Raw genomic sequence first — 12800 nt, forward strand, 5'->3', positions numbered from 1 at the left:
CAGACAGACAGACACACGAACAGACAGACAGGTGAACAGACAGACAGACAGACAGACACACGAACAGACAGACAGGTGAACAGACAGACAGACAGACAGACACACGAACAGACAGACAGGTAAACAGATAGACAGACAGGTGAACAGACAGACAGACAGACACACGAACAGACAGACAGACAGACAGACAGACACACGAACAGACAGACAGACAGACAGACACACGAACAGACAGACAGACAGACAGACACACGAACAGACAGACAGACAGACAGACAGACACACGAACAGACAGACAGGTAAACAGACAGACAGACAGACACACGAACAGACAGACAGGTGAACAGACAGACAGACAGACACACGAACAGACAGACAGACAGACAGACAGACACACGAACAGAGACAGACAGACAGACAGACAGACGAACAGACAGACAGGTAAACAGACAGACAGACAGACACACGAACAGACAGACAGGTGAACAGACAGACAGACAGACACACGAACAGACAGACAGGTGAACAGACAGACAGACACACGAACAGACAGACAGGTAAACAGACAGACAGACAGGTGAACAGACAGACAGACAGACACACGAACAGACAGACAGGTAAACAGACAGACAGGTAAACAGACAGACAGACAGGTGAACAGACAGACAGACAGGTAAACAGACAGACAGACACACGAACAGACAGACAGGTACACAGACAGACAGACAGGTAAACAGACAGACAGACAGGTAAACAGACAGACAGACAGGTAAACAGACAGACAGACAGGTACACAGACAGACAGGTAAACAGACAGACAGGTACTGACTGCTGTACGTCGTGATGCAGAATCGCAGTTTGAATCCTCTCTCTGTTCGACTGCAGTTGATGGTTTCTGGTTGGCCGCAGCCCAGCTCCACGTAGCCCCGCCCCCGGCCACGCCCACCGCCTACATTACAACCCAAACACTGGAGACCGCCTCCTGAGACACACACACAGAGTTATGAACTTCAGACACCAACAAGCTTTTAATTTGAAGTGAAGACCAGGTGTGCTGGTAAAGGTAAAACGCTGATCTGAAACTGCTGAGATGCTCCAGACTCCGAGGGGCCCCGAAGGCCCCTGGTTTGTAAACATGCAGAAAATACCTATGAAGCCATGGAAAAACATTAATATACTACATGCAACAGAGAGAAACTCTTTAAATAAATAAATGTGCAGTAAACAATAAATATAATTCAGACATGGTGTGAAAGCAGGTCTGCAAAGGTCAGAGGTCAACGCTCTGCAGCCTGAAGCTGTTAGCGGCTCATGCTAACAATGAATCCATTAACATTTAGAGTGAGAACTGCTGCAGGTCGCAGATTAAAAATAAACACCATGAAGCCGCAGAGCTACAGTCAGACTGCAGGACGACTCCGCAAACACACCTGGTCCATTTTAACACTGGAGACGGACAGGCGGTCTGTAAACTGTAAACGCCACATCACAGAGGTCAGAGTCAGTCACTGTTCAGAACTCCTCTGACAGAAACCAGAACTTTAAGATGTCTGACAGATTCTCATCGACGTCAGAGGATTAAAACCCAGATTTCAAAATAAAGCGGAGACAAGCGAAGTCTTACCTTTCAGACAGACGGCAGGCAGAGCAGCGAGACAGCAGAGCAGCAGCCGAGAGGGCGACATGACCAGAGACTGAACGCCGACCGCTCGCTCTCCGACCTCCACCCGAACGCTGCCGTCTGATTGGTGGAGCCTGCAGACAGGACTCAGGGTTACTTTGCTCTTTCAACACACGACTCTGGTCTCATTTACATCAACTAACCCAGGTTCAGTTTAAAGTGAGAATGAGTTGACCCTTCTCAAGTTACCTGCGGGGTTTCAGACATGTACATCCAAGTTCCAACATCTGTTTCATCTCCCGTAGACCCGGACGTGTCCCGCCTGTCCATCAGCGGCTGCATCTGTCCGGGACGTTATCTGTAGTGCGGATCGATCGGGCCTAAAGCAGATCAATAAAAGGATTACAGTGAAATTCTACGATTCTCGATACCCAATATGAAACCACGGAGAAAAACATCACATCCCATCATGCACTTCAACAAACACTCCTTTAAATAAAACCAGCTGTGAAAGAGGACGTGCAGGACAGATGAGGCGGGTTCATGTCAGAATATTCAGAGGCGTTGTTGAAGTTACAGCCTGCACTGTGCTGATTTCATTCATTATTTCAGTCTCTCGGGTGAGAAATGTTTCAGCCAAATGTTAAATATGAAACTAACTCTACGACTTGCTGTTTATCTTTGACAAGTCGAGCGGTCGCTGAGCTTGTCCAGGTGCTGGATCCCCGGTGGGAACCTGGAGAAACGAGTACAGTCATGTCTTAATTGTGACATCCCTAGTCAGTCCTGTCAGCATCATGTGACCGAGGTCAACATTTAGAGAGAACGTCCCGTCACCCCCATGCTGTTCAGTCCAGCTTCACATCCTTCTTATAACGTCCGAATTTAACTTTACTGCAAGGAATTTCTTATATCAACTGATTTCTCACAGCTTTGTGTCCGCCAGCTGGCAGAGGCTTCTAGCTTTCCACACTTTACCCACCAACACGCTCTGCAAAAAGCCTCAAGCCACACCTTCAAAATGAGGTTAGTGCTTTTCAACCTCTTTCAGTCACTTGTCCTGGAAATCAAATTTGACGTTATGGTCATTTTGAGTGTTTTTTTTTTTACAGTAGAAAATACAAGCTAAAGCTGATTTACAGCCGCTCTGACCCCAAGGACAAGAAAGTTCAAACCCATTATAACGTCGTCAAAACAAGAAGCTTTAATTCCAACAGACTTTTTTTTTTTAGTGTGTCACCGTTTCCAATAGTTGAATAAGGAATTTCTGATTTCCGTGTTTGCCACCAGGTGGCACTGCTAACCTTTGCGTGGCCTGAGGGCGGGCGAGAGAGAGAGAGAGAGAGAGAGAGAGAGAGAGAGAGAGAGAGAGAGAGAGAGAGAGAGAGAGAGAGAGAGAGAGAGAGAGAGAGAGAGAGACACACACACACACACACACAACCGGCTGCTGCTGGGAACGCTGCCCGCCTACAAGATCTCCTCCGCCGGGTGTTCAGTAGAGCCCTGCAGGGGCCCAAAACTCTTCCAGCCCGAGCCCGACATCAGTTTCCGGCGGTCTCTGGCGAGCGCTTCTCCCTGCTCTGCATGATCAGCTGTGGCCTGTGTTCCTATTGCTCAGGCTCTTTAGATCATCATCAATACAACCAGTGCTTCATTTGTAAATTATTAGGTGCCGGAGCTCGTTAAATCCGCCATCCGCTGAAAATAATTACTCATTTACATCCAATAAGTAATGAAACGCATGGTGTACCTGCGCCTGTTTTAAAGGGCGATCAGAATCCATTATTATCTTTTAATAATAAAATAATCTTATCTTTTTATTATATCCAAATCCAGCAGTAAACAAGTGAATCCATTAGACGGACTCTGTTAGGCTGGAGCGAATCTCGGACTTTGTGTTGGAGCGCCGCTCCAGCTGTAGTGTTGGAGCGCCGCTCCAGCTGTAGTGTTGGAGCGCCGCTCCAGCTGTAGTGTTGGAGCGCCGCTCCAGCTGTTGTGTTGGAGCGCCGCTCCAGCTGTTGTGTTGGAGCGCCGCTCCAGCTGTAGCTCCGGCACGCCGCTCCAGCTGTAGCTCCGGCACAGCAGTGAATACCACAATATTTCAACGGAAGTCCGTGTGCTGTGCGCAGATAAGGGCACAATGAAAGGAGAGAAGCTAAACGAAGCCGAGCCCGGCCCGAATCGACTGGCGTGTCGGGCCCCGTGGGGACCAGACATGCTTGCAGACCTCTAGTTGTGTCGGTGTCACTGCGGCGCTCCCACTAAGTTATTTCTTGCTTCTTCCTCCTGCAGTTTGTTCCTCACCCGCTGTCTAACAACAAGCCTGGCGTCCTACTCGGGGGTGGGGAGCTGACGTGTTTCAGCTTCCTGTAGACCTTTATAATAAATATATTTACTGTCTAAAAGCACCGGCTGTTACATTAGTGTACTCTAGAAATAAAACACAAAATGTTTAACAAACTTTTAACAACAACAATTTTATTAACATAATTTAACAAAGACCATTTGGAGCGTGGGGGGGGGGGAAGATGTACACACATGTTCCACGCGAGCACCCGACACCAAGGCCGCGGCGGCTGGTGGCTCTCATGGCCATCACCAGGCTTCCAGTTTGGGTGTCGGGGGTCCACACAACCGACCAACAGAGGTTTTGAAACAGAACTACGGCTGGTTCTCCGCCTGCAGCTGGAAGTGCTGCCAACCTGCAAAGGAAAAATAACTAGCCTGAAACTCTTTTTCCCCGTCACACACCAACATTCATTCTTCTATTCTAAATCTGAATCAGAGACACTGCAGCCTGTTTCAGTCGAGCACATACAGAAGGAATAAATGCTTCCTGTAGAGCAGCGTGATTAATGCGGCACGTACCGTGTCGAGGTCGTCGACACCTCCCGCCACTTGTTGTACGCTGGGATGACTGCAGGTTTCACGTCTGGCTGTCGGTGTTTTGTGCCGAGGTCGTCGTCATTCTTTCTGGAGTATCTGACACATCTGCCCCTGAACGGCACCAGTTGCTCATCGATGCAGATGTCTGGATTAAAATGCAGAGGGGGTCCGCCTCTCCCGCTCCGACCCGGTCATCTCGTCATCGAACCGATGGCCCTGGAAATAATCCGGCCGGTCTCACCATCCCTCAGACTCTGCAATGATTCGTTACACCAGCAAGCAACAGCAGCCAAACTAATGCCCTCGGGTCTGTGTGGTCCAGGTCAGTCCGGTCTTCCTGGGTCCGTCTCCCCTGGAGGTTTGTCATTGTGAGTAACGTCCAGGAACAGATCTGTGCTGGACTCCAGGGTGCCGGAATGCAGAATGTGTCTGATGATCCCGTCCAAAAACAAGGTTAACTGCGTTTGACTGTAACATTATCTGCTAAAGTTGCCACAGGACATTTAACAGCAGCGTGTTTCAGACAATATTTCTCTGCTAGACACAGACGTTACCGTCTTAAACCTACCGTTACAAGTGAGTATATTTTAATGTTTGTACACGGTTAAAACTGCCTATTAAAAAAATGTTTAAAACTAGTTTGAGTGTTTGTACAGATTGAAACAGGCCAAGTATTCTAGTGTTTTCCAGAAAGTCCAACTGACAACTGTTTTTTGTGAAGTTTGATTTTCTGCTACGTAAAAACAGAAATAAGGCTTCATTAAACTGACATTTTAATTTAAATTCTGAGGTCCTGGTTTACAAACATTCCCCTTATTCTGTAGATCAAAACGGCTTTATGCCAGATTTAAATGCGCCTCTTGTCTGAGGACATGGATTATCATCCCATTATGAGGGAGCATCCACAGCGCTCACCCTCCAGCCTTCGCCTGCTGCTCGAGGCTGCAGGAAGCCAGGGACAGCCCGGGTGAAGAAGCCGGAGACTGTCAGAGGAGGTTGAGGCTCGGGTCCTTCAGGCCGGAGGAGACCCCGCGTGCTGGCAGCTGGTGCTCAGTGAGACTGAGCTCCGGTTTGGAAAGTACGCGGGGAAAACCTTCAACTGGCTGCTGAGCCACGACGTCGGCTGGACCTGCATCCCACCAGGTAGAGCGGGAAGGTGGGCCCCTCGCACAGTCGCCCCTCACCGCCAACAAAGATACCCTCGGCTCTTCCCGGAGATGACGCCGGCAGCGTCGGATGCTGGAGGGCTCTTTGTCGGTGAGAGGGGACCTGCTGGAGTTTGGCCTCTACAAGGGTCAAACATTCCAGTCGGTCTTTGAGTCCACCGGCAGCGAGAAGCGATCGTAAGTGCTGCAGGCGATGCAGCAGGTGACCATGTGCGGCTACGCTTTGCTTTCCCTGGCTGGCGTCATGTCTGTAGCTACCTGCAGTGGGAGAAGCAGCACTTCTCTTCAAGAGTTAGACACCCTCATGTTTGAAGTAACTTGTAAAAAGTTTGAATGCACTTTTTTCTGTAAGAGGGTTCATGTTATAACAAGTTCTCAGCTTTCTTGTAGGTCTGATCTCTGTAGTAATAAATGTGTTTACGCCTCAGACTGAATGTACTGATGTGACTGACTTTAGTCACCCTTAATTTTTCAATATTGTTGGCAGATGTGTATGAATTAGATAAGTGTACATTTCCCCTGCAGTAATGAACAAGTTCTACACAAAGCTGTTGTACTGGCCCCACATGCATGTTGAGTAACGGTATCACTGCAGCAGAACCAGAAATGAGTGCAGACGTCTTTGTTCCACTGCAGAAGAAAGAAACAAGCCCTCTGCTGGCCGCCTGGATAAACACAAAGACAGAACAAACAAAAATATTGTATTAAAAAATATACAAGTTTGACACTTGTGATGTCAGTTGTTTATCAGAACACGTCCTGCATGCGAGTTTGTGGAACCTCATGTCTAGAGTGTGCAGCACTCCGCTATCCTGGGATTTTCCTTTGACTGGCTCTTTCCAATAAAGAGCACAACAGAAATGTACTTATTATACTGTTTGTCAGATGAGCTCCTTCGAGGTCGAGCAGACATTTACTATTAGTATGACTGTATTGAAGAGAGCAGATATCTGTGCTGATAAAGACTTCCCTGAACTCCTCTGCGTCTCTCGCTCGTCAGTGTTTTCTTTGGTGTCGTTCTCCATGATGGTGCAGGTGGAGGTCTGTCCGTACGCCCGTCAGCTATAAAAAGTAACAGCTGCGTTCACATGCATGTGAAACTGCTCACTAACTACTACAACAAGGTCCTTTGACTGCAGCCTGGAAACTACTTCTGCTCTGTTACAGTATGTGTCCTGTGTTTTGCAGAAGGCTGAGCGCTCCACTGTTCCCACATTCAGAAACCTGAAGAGCAACTTTGGCCTAGTTGTTTCCAGACAGGATTATATCTGAAGTCCCCAGCTCGCATCCCGTACTTGAACGTAGGCTGGGAGCTCCACACATTTAGCATTACGTTCTAACTTTTACAATAATGAAGTTACAACGGATTAAACACAAATTAACATACCCACTGCACGATGACAGCTGTTCCTCTGGACCCGGTCTGGAACGGTCCAGGGGCCCCATTGGGACTGGCAGCAACAGATCCTCCGCGAGTTGTTTCAGACAGACGTGATAAGTGATGCTGCAGGACGATCAGTGAGGTCATCCTCACTCTGGACTCTGGTCTAGAGCGTCATGCAGAGTCCTCCATGCTGACGGCCTGAAGAGCATCCACACAGATGTTCGGTTGGATGGATGGATTAAATATGTAGAAACACTACTTACACAGAGTTCTTCAGGGTCATCATGAATGTTGTCCAGCGGTGACACACTAACAAGAGAAATCTGTGGCAGAGACACAAAGTATTGCTATCTGCCTGAACTGAGTCTCACTACCTTTAATAACTTACAGAAGAAGAACATTACTTCTATTTTATGTCAGAAATATTTTTTAGCCTGACTGCAGAGCCGATACTGAAGAAACGTCTACGTTATATAAAGAATCCTTTCCTGTTGTCCTCCAGCCAAGATTAACATCAGAGCTACAGTAGTTCTGTTCCAACCCAGAATTCATCCCGACACAAATATCACTTACCTCGTTTCCAAAACCAACTTCCCTGCAGCCCAGACCCTCCCCAACGTCACATCTCTGTAGAAAATCTCATTTTCAGTTGTCCCTGTGTTTGTAGAATGACTCCCACATTATAATCCGTCAGACCAAACATCTAATAACACACCATGAATACTGCTGAGGCGGAGTCGCCAACTGGAAAGGGCAGCGATAGGATGTGTGGTCACCTGACGTTTGGTTGGCGTTGACGTTTACAGCCAAAGCACCACCCGAACATCTACAAGAAACCACGCCATACATCATTTGTCAGCCTGTTTTGAAATGATAAACAAGTGTAACTAAGCTGTCTGCTCCTAACATGTGGCTCTGAGGTTATCGTCTTATAGACGAAGCTTTGACCAGCGGGGCTCCGCAAAGCCAGAATGATTCTCACTGGATCATTTCACACAGTGGGAGTGGCCACAGCTGCTGAGCCGACAATCTCCATATTTCTACAGGAAAAGTCATCTGCAACAATATATATTCGGTAGAAGAACTCGCACACACTTTAATGAATACAGTCGGATTACAAATGCTAATGTTGTGAGCATTAGATTTTATTAGGGCCCGAGCACGAACCGTGCGAGGTCCCTATTGAAACTGTAGGGATTTTTTTTCTTTTTTCTGCAAAGTAAGCTCCATTTTGGGGACCTAAACATACTCGAAAACTCAAACTTTGCAGGACTAAAGGAAAAAATTCGTATTTTATGGGTTTCGCGCATGGGCGTGGCAAAATGACTCGCTAGCGCCACCTAGAAAATTGGAAAAGATTAGCCCCTCGTTCACGTTCAACCTACATGTACGAAATTTTCTGAGGAACATGTATCATAATTATAATATTAAGACGCACAAAAAAGCCTCAAGAACCCATAGCCTAAAGTCAACAGGAAGTCGGCCATTTTTGGATGATTTACACACTTCGTACTTTAACGAACTCCTCCTAGGGATTTAGTCGGATCGACGTCAAATTTCTGCTGTGCCTTCTAAAGGCATTGAAGATGAAAAGTTGTGCTATTTGCGAGTTTTCGTGGCGTCCATGATTCGCCATGAAACAGGAAGTTGTTGTAACTTAGGTGTGCTCACATCTGAGAGTCCCGCCCTGAACACATGTACATGCCGACATTAACTTATATTATTAGCACCAAGTGCTTTGTAGCGCCACAAAGGGGACACAGGAAGTGACGTATCACACCTTCATGCAGCGTCCGCCCCGACGCGCTACACGTGCGAGAGCCCGCCCAACGCAGCTTGCAGCTTTAATTTTTATTTTGACAGGGACAGCGCACAATTAAAGTAACTTCACCATGTCCACATGCATTTAATTCTGATGCACAAAAATAAATTAGTTAGTAAATGTAGGCATTGGAACAGTGTTGCTGATACTGAGGGTGGAGGAGTTAGCAGGTGAAGTTAATCGCTGCAAGCTAACAAGCTAACTGTTAGCAACAAGCTACAGAGTAAAATGAGATTTGCGTTTTCACCAGAGATCCTGTAACCATCGCTGTCTTAGCTGTGTAGTTATTAAAAAATTAACTGATCAAGCAGGGATACTTACTTGTGAGGCAGAAATGTGGCTAGCTCTGCGTCGGTTTTGAATCCTTTCAGGACCCGTAGCTCCCTCCACCTCTGAGAAGCCGCTCAGAGATTTACCCTCGTTTTATTTCGGGCTTCGGTCTAATTCTTTCTTTTTAGCTAGTTTTTCTTCATCGGTCTTCTTCCGTTTACCCGTCTTTGTTTTCTGAGCAGCTGCCACTCGAGAAATTGTTTTTTCTCCGGCAATCTTGAGCTTGACGGGTGCGAGCAGCGCGTACACGAGCGTGATTGACACCGCTAAGACACTCCTCCTGGCTCTGATTGGTTGTTTCTGACCGGGAGAGGAGGAGCCAGATTATCTGTCTCATATTGTCCTGTCAGTTTTAACAAATATGTAAACAATAACTTTTTACTAAGCTTTAAGAGACAGGAAGTCAGTTTCCTGTTGAACGTTTAACTTGTAAAAACTGACAGGATTCAGTTCACAGTAAATGAGGAAAACATCAAACACGCGAGGAGAAAGTTCAACCGTTACAGGAATAATCACAAGAAAATCAGGAAGCGGGGACATTATACTCAGAAATATACAGACTTTTTTTATCAAGCAGAGAAAATGTGTTTTTGTTGTTCACAGAGTCTGCGTGGGGTTCAGTGTTTGTTAATTCATTTAATCTGCTGCTGCTGGATCTGACAGAATTCATATTTGAGGTTTCAGAGCTCCTCAGACTTCATGGATCGTGTCAGAAGGTCGATCAGCTGGAAGTCTGTTAACGTGACGGCTGAACTGTGAATCTCTGTGATCTCACGTTGTGTCCTGTGAGCCGAGCCGGGTCCTTCAGACCTTCTCTCAGGATTTAAAGGCGTTAAAGGCGAGAGGTCTCCCTGAGGGTGCTGTCAAAACTCGGAGCTGGGTCAGGTCTGGGTACCCCAGGAAAGAGTCTGGAGGTGTTAACACCACTCGTGCATGACGTGTTTCCACCTGCAGGATATCAGCCGCTTCCTGTCGTATGGATTTAACAACACGGCAGAGAGAGCATCACAAAATGTTTCCCACATTCAAACTAAAGTCTCAAATAAAATGTGGAAACATTCCCGGAGCGTCATTCTTATTACAAATAATCGACTCAGGGGAAAGTAAGATCTGTTCATGAGTTCTGTTTGATCAGTTTGGAGGTCAGTATGTCATTAAAATATTTTTATCTGGGAGCATGGTGAGTGCTGTAGTGGTTTCTGTTTGAGACGTGCTGCCATCTCTCAGGTCCTGTGTTCCCCCTGCTGCTGTAAAGAACACACCGTTAGATAAAAGACTGTGAAGAACAGATTCCCACTGTTGTGTTTTATCTTTATGTGACATTGTTCAGAATAACAACCCGGCGGATCCGTCATCATATCTTTACATTTCCTCCTCTCTTTCCTTTCCACTACGCCTGACAGGATTCACCTGACTAGAGATGAAACAGAATGAAACACGATGATCAAAATGCTCACAGTTAACAGTATCATCGCAGCGTTGTTAAAATGTGCTAAATATAAACCATATCAAGTTGTATATTAATATTAAATATGTTTTCAGGTACAAAGTAAATGCAGTGACCTCAGCTCACAGAAGTTTCTCCTCTTGCACACGTTTACAACCAATTTTATGACTGCCGGACATTAAAGAGGTCGTATATTCTGCTCATGTTCAGGTTCCTCATCTTATTCAGAGGTTGTACCAGAGCAGGTTTACATGGTTATATGTTTGTCCTACTGCACATTGCTGCAGCTCCTCTTTTCAGCCTGTGTTGAAGGTTTCGTTTTAGCTATGGAGTGATACATCTTGTCTCTAAATGATCTTTGTTGGGAGTTGCACATGCTCAGTTCCTAGTTAAGGACTACTAGCCAATCAGAAGCAGAGAAGGGCGGGTCGGCGAGAAGCCGGTAAACGGCTCGGGTTCAGCTGTACTGGAGCGAGAGTTTCAGAGCGGCGAGTTATTAATCTGTATCCATAAAGTTTTAACTGAGCTCTGTCTCTACATCACAGGAACAACTTTATGTCCACTGACTGCCTGGAGGGTAGCTAGTGTTTGGAAGGGAGAGGAGAGCTGTGTGCTGCAGCTCGCCGTTTCTGAGGGCGTGTCGGAGTCGCCGCTCGACGAGCGTTATATGAGGCGCTTTAGCTTTTATCCCTGTGACGTCACAGGGATGAAAGGGAAGCAGCTGGACTACAAACGAGCTGTTTTCAGTTCAGAGCAGAGTTTTCTGTGAGAGATGGGAACTCACTTTGGGCTTTTTCACTTTGCAAACCTGTTACAGGCACAAAAAAGGTCTAAACTCAATAAAGGAGAGGGGAAAAGCCAAAAAGCAGAATATGACCTCTTTAAATGAACCAGATCTGTTGGCTGGACACTAAACTAGGACACAAAACAAAAATTATCATGACATGATTTTCCTCAATAACAAAATGTCTGATTTAATTCATTTGAATCACAGACGAATCAGCACTTTCTATCAAGATATTAATTTTGTTGAGTTTAAGGGACTGAAAAAATACTTTACTTAATTTTATTCTCGCATATTTCTCCTATCTTAGTCTTTTTCATGGCACTCTTATGACTCCCTGTTCATTGAGTGGTCACGGAGATGGTTCAGTTGTCATGTGACCTTCAGTCGCCTTCATATAAGTTTTATTTTAAACAGATGAAAAATAAATTTTACTCAGTTTATCAAAGGTAAAGTGTCTTAATGAAAAGAAATAAAGAACGTGTTAAACGGTCAGTGAATCAGGATTAATGTTTATTTGCTTTGGAGTTTTAAAGGTTTTACATTTACATTTTTAAATTATATTTTAAAACTTTGAGGAAAATAAAACTGGACCAAGTGGAAAATATACAAAAAACTTTATTAGAAAACATTATTTACAGTACCAGTAGTGAACAAGTAGCTGAGGCACATGACCTGAGGATGGCTGAGTCTGATTGGTCCTTTACAGTGGGGCACGGGGCGGGGCTTGGCTCCGTTTGGCAGGATGTTCCTCCTCTTTGTCTCCATCTCGTCTTCGTTTCCTCCGGGGGCCTCCTGAAGCTGACGCCGCCTCCGGCTGGGGTGGAGCATCAGCAGGAGGAGCAGCAGGAGCATCAGCAGGAGGAGCAGCAGGAGCATCAGCAGGAACATCAGCATGTGCATCAGCGGGTGCATCAGCAGGAGGTGCAGGAGGAGGAGCAGCATGTGCATCAGCAGGAGCATCAGGCGCATCAGCAGGAGGGTACATGAGTCTTTGCGCCTTCTCCAACATCTCTTGATCCTAAACACAATCACACAGTCAGCTTGTGTTTTATTAACCCCTCAACTAGCCCTATGCCCACGTGCCCTCGCCAATGTCCCCTCCCCCACGTGCCCTCGCCAATGTCCCGTCCACCACATGCGCCCTATGCCCACGTGCCCTCGCCAATGTCCCCTCCCCCACGTGCCCTCGCCAATGTCCCCTCCCCCACGTGCCCTCGCCAATGTCCCGTCCACCACATGCGCCCTATGCCCACGTGCCCTCGCCAATTTCCCCTCCCCCACGTGCCCTCGCCAATGTCCCGTCCACCACATGCGCCCTATGCCCACGTGCCCTCGCCAATGTCCCGTCCACCACATG

At 46.7% G+C, this 12800-nt stretch overlaps 2 protein-coding genes across 11 annotated transcripts in view; both read right to left on the reverse strand.

The window, feature by feature from the left end:
* The window catches only part of LOC123960208, a 14060-nt gene extending 4586 nt beyond the window's left edge, over positions 1 to 9474 (reverse strand). The window contains exons 1-8 of one of the 8 annotated variants that reach the window (XR_006822458.1): positions 9201 to 9474; positions 7061 to 7255; positions 6591 to 6735; positions 4490 to 6338; positions 4160 to 4323; positions 1871 to 2001; positions 1625 to 1755; positions 830 to 982 (exon numbers count right to left, since the gene is read on the reverse strand). Coding sequence is in view for 3 of the 8 variants with exons in the window: in XM_046034853.1 (XP_045890809.1) it covers positions 830 to 982; positions 1625 to 1755; positions 1871 to 1917 (331 nt within the window). In the remaining 5 variants the exon portion in view is untranslated. Of the gene's footprint in view, positions 1 to 829; positions 983 to 1624; positions 1756 to 1870; positions 2002 to 4159; positions 4324 to 4489; positions 6736 to 7060; positions 7256 to 7772; positions 7884 to 9200 lie in introns of all 8 variants that reach the window. The other 7 variants (XR_006822457.1, XR_006822460.1, XR_006822461.1 and 4 more) reach the window with 7 other exon arrangements.
* A 2568-nt stretch (positions 9475 to 12042) lies between these two features.
* chek2 (checkpoint kinase 2) overlaps positions 12043 to 12800 on the reverse strand; it is a 14094-nt gene continuing 13336 nt past the window's right edge. For all 3 annotated transcript variants that reach the window (XM_046034801.1, XM_046034799.1, XM_046034800.1), the window contains exon 14: positions 12043 to 12461. In XM_046034801.1, coding sequence (XP_045890757.1) covers positions 12144 to 12461 — 318 coding nt within the window. In that variant the 3' untranslated portion in view covers positions 12043 to 12143. The remainder of the gene's footprint in view (positions 12462 to 12800) is intronic.

The sequence above is a fragment of the Micropterus dolomieu genome, linkage group LG21 (genome assembly GCF_021292245.1).
Source record: "Micropterus dolomieu isolate WLL.071019.BEF.003 ecotype Adirondacks linkage group LG21, ASM2129224v1, whole genome shotgun sequence".
NCBI classification, from domain to species: Eukaryota; Metazoa; Chordata; class Actinopteri; order Centrarchiformes; family Centrarchidae; genus Micropterus; species Micropterus dolomieu.